This window comes from Plecotus auritus (genome assembly GCF_963455305.1).
Source record: "Plecotus auritus genome assembly, chromosome: 10".
Lineage (NCBI taxonomy): Eukaryota > Metazoa > Chordata > Mammalia > Chiroptera > Vespertilionidae > Plecotus > Plecotus auritus.
In genome coordinates, this window is record NC_137785.1 from 46,761,662 (window position 1) to 46,784,196 (window position 22,535).

Sequence of the window (22,535 nt, forward strand, 5' to 3'; positions counted from 1 at the left end):
ACACCCCCAAATGATAAAAAAGCTCTAAAGCAAGACATAAGCCAGATGCTAATGGATGGGTGAGGTATGTAGAAAAAGATGAAGAACAATGTGAGCTAAGTAACAAGAAATGAAATACACAGGTTTGAAAGCTGTGAAGAAACCAGCCTGACTCTAAGGGGGAAGTGAGATGAGAGAGAAGAAATAAAAGTATATATACTATGCAGAGCCTAATTTTAAGGGATGCTAAATGCAAAATAAAGAGTCTAAGTTTTATAATAAAAACATACAGGTACTCAATAAAAATTGGCAGTTTACTTTATCTGATTACTAACTTGTGGGTTTCTTTTCCCGCATGCTTCTGAAGCAGTTTATGAACAGTGAGAGTTTAAGTTAAAAGAGTTGACTTTTGTCCTGGCCGGTGTGGCTCAGTTGGTTGGGCGTTGTCCTGTGCACCAAGTGATGGCTGGTTTGATTCCTGGTCAGAGCACATGCCCAGATTGCAGACTTGATCCCTGGTAGGGGGCATGCAGGAGGCAGCCGATCTATGTTTCACTTTCACATCAATGTTTTTCTTTCTCTCTCCCTCTCCCTTCCTCTCTCTCTAAAAAAACCAATTAAAATATTAAAGAAAAAAAGAGTTGACTTTCCAAGCTGATGGAGTCTAAATGACAGTGAAGCTGCTATAAATAATCCAGGGTGAGGAAGAAGGGAAAAGGCCCATGGGAAGTATCCAAGAAAACTACCAGCTTAAGTTGAGCTGGGTGACTAAGTCCTCAATAATTAACTCAACAAGTTAACTACAAAGTCACTTATTCATGCATACTCATTCATGTTCTTAAAGAACAGGGAAAAATGATCACGAACATTATATGATAGGTAATGAAACTGTATGTATAAGTTCATCTTTATAAAAACAACCAAAAAATTAACATGTCTATAAAATGCCTATCTACACACATACTGGAATATACAAATATATTAACAGTAGTCAGGGTTATAAATTATTTTAACGTTCTTGTTGCCCTGCTAACAAAAACTCTTCTAAGGGTGATGAAACTTCTCTGGCCCCAAATAAGGAATCAAAAGCCCAGTGAGAAAAGAGTAGGTGTAAGGAATATTTCACATCTCATCAACGTTTTTATTTGCCAGATATCTCCTCCTACTTTAAATTGCAACCATGTGAGTGAATGTACTTGCAGGGTGGAGAAGACTATTAGTGAATACCCGACAATGCATAAGGTTTAAGGGGAAAAAATAGATATATCAGAGGCTGACAACTCTCTCCTATGGCCAGTTACCAAATTCCTACCTGACTGAGCCTGAAAAGTATGCAGGTGCTTGAAGCTTCCTTCCAACAGCCGAATGATATGCAGACACCCTTGATTTGAAGCCACAAAGAGCTTTGTTGAATCTTCAGAAAACAAAATCTGAACAGCAGAGCGAAGGAACGCTGGCATTTTGGAAACCTTGGGGTGAACCAGTAGTAAAAAACCAGTAAGAGGGAGAAGTGAGACCTAGAGGCCATCAATAATAATCACAGCCAGCCTTAAGTTACATTAATGCTTCCTGTGTCTAAGGAAGCCAACTGATGAAGGGGACACTGACATGTCTAATGTAACCTATACACCCCCGCCTCCTTTATCTCTTCAAAAGCCTAAACTTTACTGCCACTCTCTGGCATTTCCCTACTCTTCCAAAAACAAAAGCAAATCAAAGTAGAAAAAATAAAACACCTTTTTTGTAATGCTATCTCCAAATACCTTTCACTGAGTAAGGATTCATATCCAGTACGTTCCCACTTCACACAAAAATTCACTTATGAATTTTCTTCTCGTTCAACCGGACACTGGGTTATCACTTACCCTGTGGAGGCTTATGTTGTCATGTTCATAATTCAACCGACAGAGAAAAAAACGAGAAGCTGTAGAATACGCTATCCAACTTCCACATGGGGATACACAGCTGCAAATAATGTTCTCGGGCCCCTGCAATGTTATGAATCAGGATGAATGTTCAAGTAAAACTTCAGACAACAAGGTTCACTGTGATATGAATCCCCAAGCTGTCATCACTCTGGACGTATCCACAAACACCTACACACAATCCTGACAATTACATACTTGTGTGTCACTATGATTATGTCAGAAGTAGAGTACCTAAATGGTGTGGCTTTGGTTTCCAAGAGCTGAGGTCTATAAATACTGTGAACTAAATAATCTCAGCCCTTGTGTACCTCACAGGTAACTTCGTACTAAACCCTAACATCAGAAACCCGAGCAGAGAAGCACTTAATGCAGGAAAGCTTTGGAGGCAAGGTGACTTGGAGAATTGATTTGTTTGTTCTAGGACAGTCTATTGTAAATATCTCTGAGAATCCCTGTCCTGGAGGCTCAGTTAGCTGGGGCATGTCCTGTAACACCAAAGGCTGCGGAATGGATTCCTAGTCAGGCACATACCCAGGCTGCAGGGCTGCAGGTTTGATCCCCAGTTGGGGTGCATATGGGAGGCAAATGATCAATGTTTCTCTCTCACATCGATGTTTGTTTCTCTCTCTCTCTTCCTCTCTGTCTTAAAAAAAAAATTCAATAAAAACATATCCTGGGGTAAGGATTAAAAAAAAGGGGAGGCTGGCCTCTAAGAAATAGTAAGTGAAAAAATTTGCAGAATAAAGGAAAAATCTGTAATATTTATATACTTCAAAAAATTCATGAAATATATCTAAATGTATGAAAATATGTATGTACCACATAAATATTCTCTCACACAAAGATCTGGAAGGATATATTACAGCTAGCCAATTAACAATTATTTCAGGAAATAGGACTAGAATTAAAGAAGTGGATGAGGAAATAAACTATCAATATTGCTTGAATTTTTTACAGTAAGGCTGTATTCACAAATATTTGTGTAATTAAAATAAAGTTGTGTTTTTTTAAGAACACAAAGAAGTTTGCATAGTAGATTCCCATTGTTGTGAAAAGAAAGGGCACATGCAGAAATGGGTGAAAATTTTTTTCTGGAAGGATATATATAAGAAACTATTGGCAATGATTATCTGGAGATGAGGCCCAGGGATTTGGGGTTAAGAAGGGAGTTCAGCCCTAGCTGGTTTGGTTTAGTGTATAGAGTGTCAGCCTGCGGACTGAAGAGTCCAAGGTTTGATTCCAATAGAGGGCACATGCCTCGGTTGTGGGCTCAATCCCCAGTAGGAGGCATGCAAGAGACAGCCAATCAATGATTCTCTCTCATGGTTGATGTTTCTACCTTCCTCTCTGAATTTAATAAAAAAAATTTTTAAAAAAGGGAGCTCATCTTTCATTGCATACTCTTTTGTACCATTTGAATTTTTTTTTAAAAAAGCATATATAGCCCTAACCGGTTTGGCTCAGTGGATAGAGCGTCGGCCTGCGGACTCAAGGGTCCCGGGTTCGATTCCAGTCAAGGGCATGTACCTTGGTTGCAGGCACATACCCAGAAGGGAGTGTGCAGGAGGCAGCTGATCGATGTTTCTCTCTCATCGATGTTTCTAACTCTCTATCCCTCTCCCTTCCTCTCTGTAAAAAATCAATAAAATATATTTAAAAAAAAAAATAAAATAAAAAGCATATATAATCTAATAAAAGAGCAATATGCAAATTAACCATCACTCTGCCACGCCCACAAGTCAATCAGGAGCAAATATGCAAATAAACCCAACCAAGATGGCTGCAGCCACAGAGAGCAGGAGGGAGGCTTGGGTTTCCCTGGCAATGGAGGAAGCCAAGCTTTCCGCCTGCTCTTGCCGGCCTAGGCCTCCACTCAAGGCTACAAAGTTTCAATGATAGAAGAGACATAAATACAAACAGAAATGGTGGCAGCCACAGAGCTGGAAAGAGCAGGAGGCTAGGGTTGCCCCTGGCAATGGAGGAAGCCAAGCTTTCCGCCTGCTCTTGCTGGCCTAGGCCTCCACTCAAGGCTACAAAGTTTCAATTATAGAAGATACATAAATCCCAACAGAAATGGCTGCTGCCACGGAGCAAGCAGAAGGCTTGGCTCCACTCCAGGCTACAAAGTTTCAATTATAGAAGATAAATAAACCCCAGATACCAGGGCCTCTGCTTGGGTCGCCAGGGGGCATGGTCGGCCTGCAAACCACCACAGGCCCCTCACCCAGGCCGCCCCACGCCCCAGGGAACCCCCACCCTGATCCAGGACACCCTTCAGGGCAAACCAGCTGGCACCCACCCATGCACCAGGCCTCTATCCTATCTAATAAAAGAATAATATGCAAATTGACCATCACTCCAACACACAAGATGGCTGCCCCCATGTGGACACAAGATGGCCACCACAAGATGGCCAGCAGGGGAGGGCAGTTGGGAGGGACCAGGCCTGCAAGGGAAGGCAGTTGGGGGTGATCAAGCCTGAAGGGGAGGGCAGTTAGGGGTGACCAAGCCGTCAGAGGAGGGAAGTTGCGGGCGACCAGGCCTGCAGGGAAAGGCAGTTGGGAGGGATCCAGGCCTGCAGGGGAGGGCAGTTAGGGGTGACCAGGCCTGCAGGGGAGGGCAGTTAGGGATGACCAGGCCTGCAGGGAAGGGCAGTTAGGGGCAAACAGGCTGGCAGGGGAGCAGTTAGGCATCAATCAGGCTGGCAGGGGAGTGGTTAGAGGGTGATCAGGCTGGCAGGCAGAAGGGGTTAGGGGCAATCAGGAAAGCAGGCAGGCGAGCAGTTGGGAGCCAGCAGTCCTGGATTGTGAGAGGGATCCCAGATTGGAGAGTGTGCTGGCTGGGCTGAGGGACACCCCTCCGTGCACGAATTTCTTGCACCAGGCCTCTAGTTTTCATAATAATACAAAAAAATAAAACCAATTTCCTGTATTTATCTACCCAATAAATTCTAAATGCCCAACATGTAATCATGGGAAATCCAGTTCTACTGACATAGTACTTCATTCAAATTATTTTAGATTTTATACAGTTAGTGATGTCAACTAAGTAATCCTCAAAATTCAGCAGGAGAAAATGCTCTGGATTTCAGCAACTGCACACAGACAGTTAAACTTCCTTACCTTTGTTTTGAGGTGCAGTAAATGATCTGCATCTTTAGAGAGTGGAAGGGTATCCCCATGCTTTCCTGGAACAAGAAATTTCCCTGAGGTTTTTCCTCCTCAAAGAAAGGTTATTTGTATATATTTTTTCTTCTAAAAAGTCATTCTGGATAGAATGGAATCTCTGCCAGTGACAAATCAGGAAACTATCTTCATAAGCCTACCATTTTCTGGGGAAAGCAGTGAACATTTTCTTAACTTCTCTTTGGGTGCCCTCCATGGCCTATGGTACATCACTAATTTGCTGAAGCTCACCACCACGGCCAGGCATGTCGGTGGGTAAAAGTGCAGTTTGTGGTTCATGTGGCCTCAACTTCATTTGCTCATTTTGGAAACTTATTCCAATATAAACCTAATCCAATATAAAACAACGGAACCTAAACATTTCCTTACAGGCCATACAAAAGGCCACTAGGCTGTCATCCTAGTAAGATCCGTGTGACCTCCTAGCAGGGATGTCACTAACCAACATTAAATCCTGCCATTTTTCAACATCCTATTTTGATCCCAACCAAGACAGAGCAAACTACAATTCCGCAACCTTCACACCCTCTACATCCTGCTACTACTACGCTTTCTATCATACAGAACTGTAAACTTTTAACAGATCTAACACTCGGAAGAACTCCTTTGCTCCATCTAGTGGATGGGAAACCATGACTTCCAATGGACACAGAAAAATCTACTTCCATTTTTCCATAAGCAGAGTATCAATTGCAGTTCTAATTTTTGGCTTCTCTCTTCAGTTTTCTTCCTAGAAAAGTCTTGCTCCCATCTTACCTGTTGCAACTGTAGATCCCAGTCGCCAAAGATCCAAGTGGTGAGAAAACTGGAAGAGGAGAAGCTGTCTCTTTTTTGAACAGGAAATGAGACGTCGCTGTATCCAAGAATCGAAAAGTGATAAGTAGGTCAGGGTCATCTACTATTGCAGTATGAGATATAGCAGCAGCATCTTAGCACATTTTTTACTGCTAAAATCCATTTGCCTGATAAATATTTCCCACATAATACCATATGCCAGGCACTGTCCTAGGGTCTAAGAACACACTGGTAAATATCTACCACTCTCAAGCTCATAGTCTAAAGGGTTGACACAGAATTAAACAAGCATTTACACTAAGTGTGCTAAGAACTGTAACATGGCTAAGCACAGTACGTAACAAAAAAAGCACCGAAGTCTTACAGATTTGCTCATGAAGTGTGAGCTATGCTCAGAGTGCTGTGGGACAGAGGAATGGGAAAATGAGGACACGGTGGGGGATTAGGGGATGATACTTACATGGGGAAAAGTGATTTTTCGGAGAGCAGCATCGTAATTCTTTACCTCCACTTTCTCCATGAGAGGACGGATGACTAAGTGGGTGTCAGTGCCTAGGTGGGAGGGAGGGAGAGGGGAGAAGACATCAGAATTAGAAAATGTCCTGCATGAAAACAAGCAGAGCTGGGCAGAGTAAAGCAGCAGCTGGTGAGAGCAGAACCCACCTCCAGATATCAGTGCTGTTGGGCTGTGGGCCACGGTTCGCACATCGTGAGTGTGATGCTGGAATGGCTTTGTCCGCACCCACTGCTTCTCGCTGCTGTTGGAAGTCACAGAGACCAGCTGAAAATGGAATACTGTCCCCTCGGCTGTGCCCACCACGAAACTGTCTTCTTGCTGAGAAATTAAATCATCAAGGAGGTACATTTGAGCAAAACAGGGCCCACTTTGAAAAAGATTTCCTGAGGTTGTCTGTCTGGGCAGCTTAGGGGAAAACTTATGCCCAGAATTGGAAGGTAGGTTACAGGGGTCTTTTTCCTCTAGAAGATAACAATTCCAACACAGGAGCAAGCTCCCTCATAGATAATAACACACCCCCTACTGGCACAATTAACAATATGTACCTCAACCAGTTACAGAGCTTTCATATATACAAATTAGACCTCATTAGAAATTCAATAAAAAAGATGAAATATCTAAGAATAAATTTAACAAGAAATGTGCTAGGCCTATATAAGAAAAAAATTTACGTCTTCCTTAAAGGACACAAAAAATGACCTAAACAAAGAAATCCATACCATATTTTTGAATGAGAATATTTAACATGATAAAAATATTGATGATCGCTAAGTAAATTTTTAAGTTTTACATAACCCAATAAAAATACTGATAGTCCTATACCTGGAATTAAAAAAGTTGTTTCTTAAATTCATATAGAGTAAACAAAAAAAAACCCTAAAAAACAAACACAAACTAACCAATCCAAGGAAGAATAGTAATGAAAATATATTCTCAAAGATTTGGAAGCAGGGACTCAAACAGAAACATGAACACCAGTGTTCATAGCGGCATTATTCACAAGAGCCAAAATATGAAAACAACACAAACGTCCATCAACAGATAAACTCAATGAGGTGTTTCATTCAGATAAACTCAATGGAGTATTATTTAGCCTTAAGGAGGAATGAAATTCTGATAATGCTACAACATGGATGAACTTTTAAAACATTATGCTAAGTAAAATAACAAAGACACAGAAGAACAAATATATGATACCACTTATGAGGTACCCAGAACAGGCAAATACATAGGAACAGAAGGTAGAATGGAAGTAATCAGGGGCTGGGAGAAGGGAGGAGTAAGGAGTTATTCTTTAATGGGTGATGAAAAAGTTCTGAAAATGGAGAGGTGATGGATGCACAACATTGTAAATATACTTAAGGCCACTGAATTGTACACTTAAAAATGATTTCAAAAAGCCCTAGCCGGTTTGGCTCAGTGGATAGAGCGTTGGCCTGTGGACTGAAGGGTCCCAGGTTCGATTCTGGTCAAGGGCACATGCCTGGGTTATGGGCTTGATCCCCAGTAGGGGGCATGTGGGAGGCAGCCAATCAATGATTCTCTTTCATCATTGATGTTTCTATCTCTCCCTTCCACTCTGAAATCAATAAAAAAAATCTACACTAATAAAAGAGAAACATGCAAATTAACCATCACTCCGCTGCGCCCACCAGACAATCAGAGTATGCAAATTAACCCAACAAAGATGGCAGTTAATTTGCACACGCAGACATGGAGTGAAGACTGAAGACAGCATAGAAGGAAGAGGGAGGGAAAGTGGAAAGCGAGGTGGCCGTGGAGGTGAGAGGGAAAGCACGGGGTGGGGAGCAGTGGCGGCGGGAGGGAGGGAGGGAAGGGAAAGCACGGGGCGGTGGCGGGAGGGAAGCCCACCGAAAGCCTGTTTTTGCAGGAATCTTCCAGCAACGGGCCTCTAGTGTGTGTGTATGTGTGTGTGTGTGTGTGTATATATATATATATATATATATATATATATATATATATATATATATATATATATATATAAAATAAAATACAAGAATACATTAACAAATGGTTAAAATGGCAAATTTTGTTATGTAAATTTTATCACAATAAAAAAGATTTTAAATGTAAATAAAGTGTTAAGAACATAGCCCAGCTGGTGTGCTCAGAGGTTGAGTGTTGACCCTGAACCAGAAGGTCACAGTTCGATTTGGGTCAGGGCACATGAGCCCGAGTTTTGGTCTTGATCCCCAGTAGGGGGTGTGCAGGAGGCAGCCAACTGATGATTCTCTCTCATCACTCGTGTTTCTATCTCTCTCTTCCTCTCCATTCTTCTCTCTGAAATCAATAAAAACGTATTTAAAAAAAAATGATTAAAGGATACAGGGCAAACAATTGCAAAACTGGTAGTCAAAAGAATGAAGTTTGAAAATCCCTGAAATTCACTGTCTTCTTTTTAAAGATGAAGAGAGGGTGGGCTGAGGAGGGAAAATGGCCTGATTAGTATCATAAAAAGACCCAGGTTCCCTGGTCCCCAGTTTAAGGCTCTCTCTTGCCAGTGCGTTGAGCACTGTGATTTGTTAGTTTTAAAAGGTCTTATTTTTTTAAAATTCCTCTATATTCTCAAAACCATTTTCATTTTAATTCGTTTTTAAAAATAAACATAATTTGCCTGGCCAGAGTGGCTCAGTTGGTTGAGCACTGACTGTCCTGTGCACCAAAGGGTTCCCCTTTAGATTCCTGGTCAGGGCACATACATAGGTTTCAGGTTCAAGGCCCAGGTCAGGGTGCATACAGAAGGCAACTGATCGATGTTTCTCTCTCACATACTAGTAGATGTTTCTCTCTCTAAGCATGTCCTCGGATGAGGATTATAAAAAATAAACAAGTAAAAAATAAAAGTACACTAATGTTGAGCAAGGAATAAAAGACAGGATGTTGGATAGGAAAGTGATAAAAATTAGGAACCTCAATCAGCAGTCTGCCTATCAATTAGTATAAAGACTAGTTTTGTCAATCAAAAGATATGAGATGTCTCAATATGTTTGAACATGCAGCTACCATCAATTAAACACTTACTGTGCTAGAAACTTCATGTCATATCATCTCTAATCAATATTTTGCAAAATTAAGCATCATTTTCTCTATCAGGAGAAATAGAGGAAGAGTTTGAAATGAGCATTAAAAAGCAGTGGTGTCCTGGTTTACTAAGCCCTTTGACTGTCTGGGAGCTGTTCTCTGTAAATTGTAGAAAATTGAGTGATAATCTTTTGCACAGAAATGCAAAAAAAAAAAAAAAAAAATTGCCTGGTGAAATGCAACTGATTATTTCCCTGTGGACATTGAGTCCTGCAACAGCTTGTAAATTAATTTCAGCATTCCTGATGGCCTCATATATATCTGTGTTCTTCAAATTCTGCTTGTAACATCTTACCGGTTCTCTCAGTTAATGAGCTATATAAAATCTGACATATTTCCATTCCATATTTGTATGAGCCATGATTTTCCCTTTGTCCCCCTAATCATTTAATAGCCCTTTACATGGACAAGGAAACTGGTACTTCGAGAGGTTTAGAGACATGACAGACACAGGGCCATATGCCTCTGAAGCCTTTGCTCTGGACACACCACACCTGCTCAGCCTGTGCCAGCTCTCTTTGAGGTCACTTGCAGCACATGATGGTGGAGAAGGAATGAGAGTATATCAGAAGGATAGCACATAAGGTGGCCCAGACCAGCCTCTCCCTCAACTCCTCTAAGGACACTAACTGAAAACCATTAGCTCAAGGCAAAAGTGACGACACTGAGCAGCTTAGAAACTCACACACTCTCCCCACCTAAACTAAAACAGTTAAGTCAGTTTACTGGGGGGAAAAGTGCCAGTTTGCTTGAAGTCCCACCTACAGGAAGGGGTTGGGAAGGCAGGTCTCTTTCACTCCACATCCTCTTCCGAGGTGGAATCATAAAAGAACGGAAAAGAAAACGAAAGAAAAGAGTTCTCTCAGGGTGCAGCAGGAATGAAGCAAGGGAAAAGCAAAACTGGAAGGGTGTGTGTCCTGGTTTCATCAGAGGCTGCTTCCCACAGAACAAAATCTCAGGACTGACCTGTACTAGTAAATGAAAGCAAACGTTCCTGACAATGCCCTGCAGGAACCAGTGCTCGCTTACTCCACGAGGGTGAAACACACAAGATCAAAGGACTGGGTATTTGCCGCTGTTCACATTTTAGTCAATGAAAACCCAAAAAGAAATCTAAAAATAATCGGCTGTTCTGGCAAGAATGAAGTCGAGAAAAACCTGGAAATTAGGGCCACTTTCAAAGGAGACATGAAAGTGATAATGCCGATACCACACACACTCTATGCCAGACTTGGTACTTCACACTTTACAAGCATGACCCATTTAATCTTCCCCCAAAGTCTCTATGTGTCACTAGCATCCTTGTTTTCAAAGAAGAAAGTGAGGCTTGGAAAAAAGTAACATGCCCAAGGAAGATATACAGCTATTTGGCGGTACAGCTGGGATTCAAACCCAAGTCTGCCCACTCTGGAGTCTGTGATAAACATTTTTTGAGGGCTAGAATTTGTACAATTGCAATTTTTACATTGAATTTACTGGGGTGACTTTGGTTAATAAAATTATATAGGTTTCAGGAGTACAATTCTATAATACATCATCTATATATTGTATGTACAACTGCATTTTTCCATTTTGAATAAGCACCACAATTCACTGATTATCAGGCAACAGCTCTCAAATCAGGGTATCGTGTATCTGTCAACCTGTTATTGTGTGACATCTTCAGATAAAGAGCAAACACTAAGATTTCAGAAATGCTGCCAAAAGCATAAAAGAAAAGCTTGATAACAAAAAATAAAAAATATTTAAAAAGAAAAACATAAATAAAAGGAAATAAAATCTTAGGACCACAGTGGAGCTTCATCACCAACATATGGATGGCTGGGAGGCAGGTGTGGCAAACATTTAAGTTTAACTAAAAGTTTAACTAAACTTTCTTTAGTTAAAATGTGATTCAGCCCTAGTTGGTTTGGCTCAGTGGATAGAGCATTGGCCTGCGAACTGAAGGGTTCCAGGTTCGATTCCGGTCAAGGGCACATGCCTGGATTGCAGGCTTGATCCCCAGTGGCGATGTGCAGGAGGCAGCTGATCAATGATTCTCTCTCATCATTGATGTTTCTATCTCTCTCTCTCCCGTTCCCTTCTTCTCTAAAATCAATAAAAATATATTAAGAAAAAAAAGTGATTCAGAGTCCAACTTTGAATGTGAAGAAGTTTTAGGAATACCTTAATCACTTTAAGTCAGTTATACTTTCCATTTTATATATGCATAAGTGATATCACAAAAACTTATGTTTAAGTCTCAAGGAACTCTTCAATAAGGAAAATATAACTTCTATGTTTAAAAAAGCATTGTGTCATTTTAAATTATAATAGTTTATATTATATGCTTATACTATAAAATACATATTTTACTTTACAAAAAAAAACACTATGGCATAGTTTAATTGGCAGTGTTTCTTCTTTCTCATAACAAAAAAAAATTATGGCATATTTTACAATCATTTATATCTAAGAGTCAATGCAATGTAGTAATATAGGCATATGGGAAAAGAAAGATCAAACAGTATAAAAGGGTATACAATACAAATTAAGCCTGCCTCCCACTGACCCCCCCAATTTCCCTCCCCAGAAATTATAATTTGCATTTTAAAAATATTCTTAGAGATATTATATATGTATGTATACACACATATACTAGCATAACTGCATGTACATAAAATACTTAATACATAAATACGTAATATACGATATCTAATATATAAATCTACCCCTTCTTCTCTTAATACACTATTATATCCTATACTAGAGGCCCAATGCTCAAAGATTCATGCAAGAATGGGCCTTCCTTCCACTGGCTGCCAGCACCGCCTTCGCTCAGGCTAGAGCCGCCTTTCTGCTTTCCCACACTGCCCAGAGGCCCAGAGCTACTGAGGCGGTGCGGAACGCCTGCATCCTGCCCCTCCCCAGGCCGCTCGGCGCCTGCATATGCCAATTAACCCACCATCTTTGTTGGATTAATTTGCATACTCACTCCTGATTGGCTGGTGGGCATCACGAAGGTATAGTCAATTTGCATCTTTCTCTTTTGTTAGTGTAGATTATACACTATTATGCTGTTCTGTTTTTCCCTCTTAACAATATAGTCTGAAAATTGTTTCATAGTAGTCAATATACATCTTCCTTGATCTTTGAAACAGGTGCATATTTGTGTAAGTACAGTTAAAATGCTACTAAAATTAATTAAGTCTTAAGTCTAATAATTACAACCATTTTGGATTAAGATTCCATTTTAAAAAGAGAATTTCTCCCACTCATTTCAACTGATACTTTTTTTTTTTTAACTCTTTGGAGATTTTAAAAAATATTTTTATTGATTTCAGAGAGAAAGGGAGAGGGCAAGAAAGACAGAAACATCAATGATGAGAATCCTTGATCAGCTGCCTCCTGCACGCCCCCTACTGGGAATTGAGCGTGCAACCCAGGCATGTGCCCTTGACAGGAATCGATCCAGGAACTGACCGTTCAGTCAGCAGGCTGACCTTCTATTCACTGAGCCAAGCAAACTAGGGCTCAACTTATACTTCTATTAGAGTTTATAGGTGACATCTACATGTTTTACAGGGCTTTAATACACACAAAATTATTCTCACGGAAAACCTGTGAAATGGGACAGAAACATTTTATAGGCAAGGAAAGTAAATATGTGTGATCTCTACACTAGAAACTGGATTTTCACCCTTAAGATAGCAAGCAATTCTCAAACTAAGAAGGCAAAAAAATAAAGGATGTAGTCAACAAACCTCCAAGTTACTTCTATACCTCACTGCTAAAACACCCAAACATTTCTGATTAAGAACTCTGGTAACCAAAAGGAAAGAGGCACACCTATTCAATACAAAACTGCTTAAATCTTATTCAAATAGAAGACAATGAGCACTGTCAAAAATCACTATAAAATTATCTTCTAATTTCCCAAGATACGAAGCAGGAGAACAGCTGTACAGAGAGGGGAAACACTGCTTCTCAAGATTCTTTGAGCACACTGTGCCCTATCTACAATCAGATGTGATTAACTAGGGGTGGGGAGTGCCTGAAGAAAACCTTTCTGCTAACCAATCTTTCAGAGAATATTCTCCAGCTAGTTGCTAAGAGAGTAAGAGAGTTCAGGGAAATTATGTGGCTTTTTAGATGGATTTTCCTAAACTCATCTTCCTCCAGTTCAGAGCCAGGGAACAGTGTTTGTGGTGCAACACTGCCAAGGCCTTCTCTACTCATCCCCCGGACTGTCCAGGAACTGCCCAAAACAGGAGCCATACTCACATCAGAGACAGCAATGGACTGCACGTCAGCGTTTGCAACGAGATGAGTCTTCACAAGCGTCCCAGTAGCTGAGTCCCAGAACTGCACCTTTCCAGCAGAGTCCACACTGATGACTGTGCCATCAGACAAGAAGGCCACACCCCATATGATACACTTCCGCTTAGACACACCCATATACTGCCTATCCACGAGCATCTTATGAATAGCACTCCCTGAAAAATAAGAAAAGTCCACATCGGAATGATGTGGTAGACATTATGTTAAGTTAGCTACCTGAGCACAGACCACATCCAATATACTAGTATACTACTTACAGCGAACTCAGTCTCTGAACATCAAAATGGTTGCCTAAAGATGAGAGGGGGGGTGGGGACAGGGAAGGGACAGAAATTTGCTGGAGGGGTGGGGGTGAAATGGAAAAGAGACTTCACTTAAAACTAGCCAATTGCATACAACCATTACACTTTGCTCTTTTCCAAAACCCCCTGGGAAAAAGAGACAGTGACAATTTATGAGACTGTGTAGAGTGGTAACTGGCTCAGCAGACCCTAGAAACTAAGTACCAAGTCAGCAGTGGGGAAAGCCAAGAAGCCACCTGACTTCACCCTGGGGTCCTCAGAAAAGTCAGGAGCTGGTGACCCCAGACACTCTGGAAACAGAGGAAGAAAGTGGGACTAAAAGGAGGGACTGATATAAGTAAGTTTAAGAAACTTGTAGATCCCTCAGATCCCTTCCCCTAAGTAAAAATCAGGCAATGCCATAAAACCCCACCTCAACAAAAGACTAGAGACCTATTCTCTGAAGATGGACATCATGCACAACTGAGGGTGGGAATACTACATGGAATATCTATTATCTATATCTGTATATCCTATATAAGAGAGGAATATGTTAATTATCCATTACACCCTGAGGCGCAACGACCTACCACTTAATGACCAGATCACCGGATCTGCAGGAGGGTGGCAGCGAACTACATGTGGGCAGCGGAGAGCTACAGGAGGGGACAGGGGCAGCAGGCAGAGAGCTATAGGAGGGAGGCAGCGACCTATTGGCACATGGATCTGTGTGCAGGGCTACTAGTATATATATAAAACCCTAATATGCAAATAGACCGAATGGCAGAACAACCAAACAACTGGTCGCTATGATGTGCATTGACCGCCAGGGGTCACACATGGAGCATGGCAGGCATGGGCAGCAGGAGGCAGAGTGTGGAACACGGAGGGCGTCAGCCACAGCGGGACAGTGGAACAGGTGAGCGGGGCTCCGGTCACAAGCCTCTGGTGGTTACTGAAAATTCTTTGCTCCTGTGAGCCATGGTCCCACCCAGCGCTCACACCTGCTGCCAACGCCAGAGCCACCGCTCGCACCCGCTCCACTGCCAGTGCCCAGCACCAGCCCTGATTGCCCCTGAGGGCTTCTCCACCTCCCCCTGCTCCTGAGGGGCAATCGGGGCAGCAGCTGTCACTCGCCCCGCTGACGGTGCCAGCACCGCTCACACCCACTGCTGGCACCAGCCCTAATAGCTCCGCGCCGTCAGTGGGTGCTAGCAGGGCCAGTGCCGTCAGGATGCGGGAGTGGCGGCAGCAGGAGCGGGGCTGCCGGGAGACAGGGGACCGGGAGCCACGGTGGGAGGGGCTGGGTGGGGGTGCGGAGGATGGGCTGAGACCCACCGCTGTGCCCACCGCAGCCTCGCAGCCCAAAGTTCAAGGTGCACGAATTTGTGCACTGGGCCCCTAGTCTATATATCTGTATATATAAAAGGCTAAGCAACTGGCCGACTGGCTGACCACTGACTGGTAAGTATGACATGCACTGGCCGCCAGGGGTCAGATGCTCAACGCAGGAGCTGCTGAGCGACAACTTTGCAGGGTGTCCTCTCGCACTCCAGGACCCCTCGGGGGATGTCGTTTTTGGCCCAGTCTGACAGGCAATGGCCGAGGGCCCCACCTGCTGGGGGAACCCTGCTCACTTTACAGAAGCCCTTCGAGACCTTGTGCTGCCCCAGGTGTGGCCGGCTGAGTAGGGACTGTGGGAGATTGGCTCCTAACTGCTCACCTGCCTGCCTGCCTGATCGCCCCTAACTGCCCCCCTGCCAGCCTGGTCACCACTAACCGCCTCTGTCTGCTGGCCTGGTCGCCCCCAACTACCCCCCCGCTGGCCTGGTCGCCCCACGCAGCCTGCTGTTCAGTGGTTTGGTCATCCCTCACTAACCCCCCTGCCGGCCTGGTCACCTCACGCAGCCTGCCAGCCTGCTGTTTGGTTGTTACAGTTACTGTGATGGTGTCCCGGACAATTTGCATATTCCTTTGTTATTAGTATAGGTACTATCTAATAAAAGAGTAATATGCAAATTGACCGTACCTCTGCTACACCCACAAGCCATGCCCGCCAGCCAATCAGGAGTGAGTATGCAAATTAACCCAACCAAGACGGCTGCAGCCATGGAGAGAGCAGGAGGCTTGGGTTTCCCCAGCAATGGAGGAAGCCAAGCTTTCCGCCTGTCCTGGCCTACCTTGGCCTCCACTTAAGGCTACAAAATTTGAATTATAGAAGATAAATAAATCCCAACAAAAATGGCGGCAGCCACAGAGCTGGAGAGAGCAGGAGGCTTGAGTTGCCCCCGGTGATGGAGGAAGCCAAGTTTCCACAGACCTGGCCTGCCTTGGCCTCCACATAAGGCTACAAAGTTTCAATTATAGAAGATAAATAAATCCCAGATACCAGGGCCTCTGCTTGAGTCGCCGGGGGGCGTGGCCAGCCTGCAAACCACCACAGGCCCCTCACCCAGGCCACCCCACACCCCAAGGGAACCCCCACCCTGATCCAGGCCTCTATCCTATCTAATAAAAGAATAATATTGACTGTCATTCCAACACACAAGATGGCTGCCCCCATGTGGACACAAGATGGCCGCCACAAGATGGCCTGCAGGGGAGGGCAGTTGTGGGCAATCAGGCCAGCAAGGGAGGGCAGTTGGGAGGGACCAGGCCTGCAAGTGAGGGCAGTTGGGGGCAATCAGGCCAGCAGGGGAGGGCAGTTGGGAGGGACCAGGCCTGTAAGGGAGGGCAGTTGGGGGCAATCAAGCCTGCAGGGGAGGGCAGTTAGGGGTGACCAGGCAAGCAGAAGAGGGAAGTTGGGGGCGACCGGGCCTGCAGGGAAGGGCAGTTGGGGGGGGACCAGGCCTGCAGGGGAGGGCAGTTAGGCATAAATCAGGCTGGCAGGGGAGTGGGTGATCAGGCTGGCAGGCAGAAGCAGTTAGGGGCAATCAGGAAGGCAGGCAGGTGAGCAGTTGGGAGCCAGCAGTCCTGGATTGTGAGAGGGATGTCCGACTGCCCGTTTAGGCCCGATCACCTGGATCGGGCCTAAACAGGCAGTCGGACATCCCTCAAGGGGTCCCAGATTGGAGAGGGTGAAGACTGGGCTGAGGAACACCGCCCCCCATGCACGAATTTCGTGCACTGGGCCTCTAGTATATATATAAAAACCTAAGCGACCTTTTAACCGGTAGCTATGATATGCACTGACTACCAGGGGCAGACGCTCAATGCACAGGCATGGAAACATGGAACAGACTAATGAATCTCAGAGGGAAGTGGGGAGGAGGGGAAGAGATTAACCAAAGATCTTATATGCATACTAGAGGCCCAGTGCATGGATTCGTGCACTGGTGGAGTCCCTCGGCCTGGCCTGCGGGGATCGGGCCGAAACCAGCAGTTCGACATCCCCCCAGGGGTCCTGGATTGCAAGAGGGCACAGGCCAGGCCGAGGGACCCCACCAGTGAACAAATCCGTGCACCAGGCCTCTAGTGTTACATAAATGTTGAGAACATCAGTTTTCTTCTCCTCCGAATGCTAATGTCCAGGCTTATTAACACACAAGGCAGGAGAATTTAAAAACCCATTTCTGTGAAATATGACCAGCACAAAAGAAAGGATCTAAAGAACCCTGTCTTCAGAGGCTCCCCTAACAGTCCAGCCATATCATTTTTCAGTGAAGCCATGTGCAATAAACTGCACTCCAGTGGTGATGAGGGCTGTCATCAGACATGTGAGGAAAGCTTTACTATGAAAAGCAGGGGCCAAGCAGATGAAAAGAAAAAGAAAAAACAAGTAACAAGGAACAAACAAGGTCAGGGTGAAGAACACCTGATAAATACTATCATGAACAGCCTTAGAAAAAAGAAAAGAGTTAGTATATAATGAAACAAAGACAGAATGCTGTAAAAACCAGGAAACAGCCTAGGCCAGTATTTCTCAGTAGTGTCAGCACATGCACCGAAGGGTCGAGGGTTCAATTCCCAGTCAACGGCAGTTCCTGGGTTGCAGGTTTGATCCCTAGTCTAATCGGGGTGCATGCAATGTGTCTCTCTCACACTGATGTTTCTTTCTCTCTCTCTCTCTCTCTCTCTCTCCCTCCTTTCCACTTTATCTAAAATCAAAGGGAAAAATATCCTTGGGTAAGGATTAACCAAAAAAAAAAAAAAAAAAAAAAAAAAAATACACACACACATATATAATAAAAGTGTAATATGCTAATTAGACCAGATGTCCTTCCGGACGAAGCTGGGTCTGCATCCCTCCCTGGCCAGTGTGGCTCAAATGGTAGAATGTTGTCCCATGCTCTGAGAGGTCGCTGGTTGATTCTCAGTCAGGGCACATACCTAGGTTTTGGGCTCGGTCCCTGTAGAGGGTTTGCAGGAGGCAGTCGATTGATGCTTCTCTCTCTCTCCTCTTCTCCCTTCCTTTCTCTCTAAAATCACTAAAAACATATTTAAAAAAAAAATACTGCAGCCATAGCTGGTTTGGCACAGTGGATAGAGCGTCAGCCTGCGGACTGAAGGGTGCCAGGTTCGATTCTGGCCAAGGGCACATGCCTAGGTTGTGGGCTAGATCCCCAGTAGGGGGCATGCAGGAGGCAGCCAATCAATGATTCTCTCTCATCATTGATGTTTCTATCTATCCTCCCTTCCTCTCTGAAATCAATAATTTAAAAAAAAATACTGCATCCCATAGAAGAACCAAGATTCCTCCCAAAGCAGGATTAGTAATCCAAGAAAGGACTGAAATTCACGGTGAACATCTCAGAAGATTAATGAGGTTAGGGCTAAACATCATTGCAACGTAACAAGAACTCCAGTTTGTCAGAAATGTGAATCTGACAAACAAGACCCACATCCCAAGTGAATTGAAAAAAACAGTCACCTGATTTGACATCAAACACACTAATGTAGTCTATGGAGCCAGCTGCAATGTGGGTACCAGAGGGATGCCAGCTGAGACTCAGGACGCGACCTTGGGAGTTGAATGATAAAAAAGAAAGTGACATACACATAAATATACAGCAAAAGGTAACTGAGTTCTCCCTCCACAATTATCTATGGGGCTAGTGTTCTCTAATCTTAGCTCCCACTACTTACTGTACTCTTGTGAAGAACTGGTTTATAACAGATGAGGAACAACTTTGCCCTGGGATCCATAATGAAGTATTTGATACTAACTCTAATAATGTATAAATGGTGGATGGGAGTATAAAGAAGTACAACCTTTTGAGGGTGATCTGGTAGTAGCCTAACAAAATGTAAATGTGCATGTTTGGCCCAGTAATTGCACGGGGAATTAATCAAAGAAAAATACTTGCATGAGTGCCCAAAAACATGTATATAAAAATATTCACTGCACCACTGGTTGTAGTAGTAAAGAAATAATTACTATCCATCAGTTGGAGTTTGACTAAATAAATTATGGGACACCATAAAATGCAATGCCATGCAGACAAGCATGACTGACAGATGTCTGTGATGTAACAAGTGAAAACAAAGCTGAAAACAGGTTCAGGCACCCCTGTGTATTTGTTTATATGAATATTTTAAAAAGTCTAGAAGATTAATCTCAAAATGTTGTCTACATAGGGGAATGAGATACTTATTTTCTCTTTTATTCTTGGCTAAACATATGAAATTTTTAACAAGCACTGGATCACCTTTGTAATTTAAAAAGAACACCCCAAAGGTATTAAAAACAACCAAAATATGAATCTGAGTAGCAGAGAATAAGCATTACTAATGGATACAAAGAATACATGGGACAGTTACTATTTGCTAGAAGGAGAGTCAGCAAACTACGGCCCTAAGGCCAAATGAGGCCCGCCACCTTTTTTTGAAAGTGAAGTTTTATGGGAGCATGGCCATGTCCATTTGTTTAAGTATTATCTATGGCTATTTTTGTGCCACAACAAAGTTGGCAGAGATGGTTTGACCTATACAGCCTAAAATATTTACTACTTGGTGTCCTTACAAAAACAGTTTGCCAACCCCTACTTTACAGGTCAGTATGAATTGGTCCAGGTGAAGCTCAAACATGGGCAATTATTTATAGAACTCCCCCGTTCAATTTAAATGCATTAGCAGGATTAAGAACCACAGCTCTGCCCTAGCCTGTTTGGTTCTGTGGGTAGAGCGTTAGCCTTCAGACTGAAGGGTCCTGGGTTCAATTCTGGTCAAGGGCATGTACCTCAGAAAGAAAAAAAAAAAAGGATACGTACCTCGGTTGTAAGCTTGATCCCTGGCCCTGGTCAGGGCGCATGCAGGAGGCAACCAATCAATGTGTCTCTCTCACATCGATGTTTCTCTCTCTCCCCCTCCCTTCCACTCTCTCTAAAAAAAATCAATGGAAAAATACCTAAGGTGAGGATTAACAGCAATAAGAAAGAACCACAGCTCCTAAAGATGAAATTCTGGTTTCCAGACTTTATGCACACTTGTTGAAACATCACAAATTTAAGTGAGGATTAACAAATCAACTTATAGAGAAACTCAAGCTTTTCTATTTTATATTTCTGGTTTTCTATATTTTCACTTAACCAAGCAATCACAACTATGCTATATAATGAAGAAAGCCTGGGCTGGAGATGGCTTCTAGAACATACCCTGTACTCAGACAGAGTTAGCATATCCTATATAATAAAAGCCTAATATGCTAAGTGTCCAGTCGTCTGGTTATCTGTTCAACCAAAGTGTAATATGCTAATGATATGCTAAGGACACTCAACTGCTCACTATGACGTGCACTGACCACCAGGGGGCAGACAGTTGACCGGTCGACCAGTCGCTATGATGGGCACTGACCACCAGGAGGCAGATATTCAATGCAGGAGCTGCCCCCTGGTGGTCAGTGTGCTCCTACTGGGGGAGCGCTGCTCAGCCAGAAGACGAGATCATGGCTGGAGAGCGCAGCTGTGGTGGTGGGAGCCTTTCCTGCCTCCACGGCAGCGCTAAGGATGTCTGATAGCCAGACATCCCCTGAGGGCTCCCGGACTGCGAGAAGGCACAGGCTAGGCTGAGGGGAGCCCCACCCCTGAGTGCACGAATTTTGTGCACCGGGCCTCTAGTCTATAATAATAAAAGTGTAATATGCTAATTAGACTGGATATACTTCCGGACGACCTTTTGGATGAAGCTGGGGCTGGGAGGGAAGCCTGCCAGCGGCCAGAGGGAAGTCCAGGTCCTGGGTGCCAGAGGGAAGCTGGTACCAGCCGCTGGGGGAAGGAAGGCCTACTCTTGCACAAATTTTGTGCATCAGGCCTGTAGTAGTTAAAATATTACCTGAACCCATGGGGAAATATCCCATCCCTAGTGGCACAGATATATAACTACTTGCTAAGGCTATTCACAAGCCCACCAGAAATGACCCTTACTTTTCTGCCGATCAAAATTTCTTTCAAACTGGATTTTGTCTGGGTTGATTTGAAACAGTTTCACAGATCCATCTTCACAACCAACCTATTAGGAGAGAGAAGGTAGAAAATAGAGAAGATAAGCATTTTACATTTTTTAACTAAACATATTTATTTATAAACTAGAGGCTTGGTGCACGAAATTCGTGCATGGGGGGGGGGGGGTGTGTGCCCCTCAGCCCAGCCTGCACCCTCTCCAATCTGGGACCCCTCTCACAATCCAGGACTGCTGGCTCCCAACTGCTCGCCTGCCTGCCTGCCTGATCACCCCCTAACCACTCCCCTGCCAGCCTGTTTGCCCCTAACTGCCCTCCCCTGCAGGCCTGGTCACCCCTAACTGCCCTCCCATGCAGGCCTGGTCACCCCCAACTGCTCTCCCCTGCAGGCCTGGGTCCCCCCCAACTGCCCTTCCCTGCAGGCCCGGTTGCCCCCAACTTCCCTCCTCTGGCGGCCTGGTCACCCCTAACTGCCCTCCCCTGCAGGCTTGATCGCCCCCAACTGCCCTCCCTTGCAGGCCTGGTCCCTCCTATGTGCCCTCCCCTGCTGGCCTGATCGCCCACAACTGCCCGCCCCTGCTGGCCTGATCCCTCCCAACTGCCCTCCCCTGCTGGCCATCTTGTGGTGGCCATCTTGTGTCCACATGGGGGCAGCCATCTTGTGCATTGGAGTGACGGTCAATTTGCATATTATTCTTTTATTAGATAGGCTAGAGGCCTGGTGCACGGGTGGGAGCCAGCTGGTTTGCCCTGAAGGGTGTCAGGGTGGAGGCTCCCTTGGGGCGTGGGGCGGCCTGGGCGAGGGGCCTGTGGTTGTTTGCAGGCCAGCCATGCCCCCCGGTGACCCAAGCAGAGGCCCTGGTATCTGGGATTTATTTATCTTCTATAATTAAAACTTTGTAGCCTTGAGTGGAGTCCACGGCTGGCCAGGGTGTGCAGGAAGCTTGGCTTCCTCCATTGCCAGGGGCAACTCAAGCCTCCTGCTCTCACCAGCTCCGTGGCCGCAGCCATTTTTGTTGGGATTTATTTATC

At 44.3% G+C, this 22,535-nt stretch overlaps 1 protein-coding gene across 3 annotated transcripts in view; it reads right to left on the reverse strand.

The window, feature by feature from the left end:
- The window catches only part of UTP4 (UTP4 small subunit processome component), a gene marked incomplete at its 5' end in the record, with an annotated part of 40,020 nt that overhangs the window by 10,142 nt on the left and 7,343 nt on the right, over positions 1–22,535 (reverse strand). For all 3 annotated transcript variants that reach the window (XM_080643581.1, XM_080643583.1, XM_080643582.1), the window contains 9 exons: positions 1,292–1,448; positions 1,845–1,967; positions 5,030–5,094; positions 5,849–5,945; positions 6,348–6,439; positions 6,551–6,722; positions 13,770–13,981; positions 18,978–19,067; positions 21,469–21,553. In XM_080643581.1, coding sequence (XP_080499707.1) covers positions 1,292–1,448; positions 1,845–1,967; positions 5,030–5,094; positions 5,849–5,945; positions 6,348–6,439; positions 6,551–6,722; positions 13,770–13,981; positions 18,978–19,067; positions 21,469–21,553 — 1,093 coding nt within the window. The remainder of the gene's footprint in view (positions 1–1,291; positions 1,449–1,844; positions 1,968–5,029; positions 5,095–5,848; positions 5,946–6,347; positions 6,440–6,550; positions 6,723–13,769; positions 13,982–18,977; positions 19,068–21,468; positions 21,554–22,535) is intronic.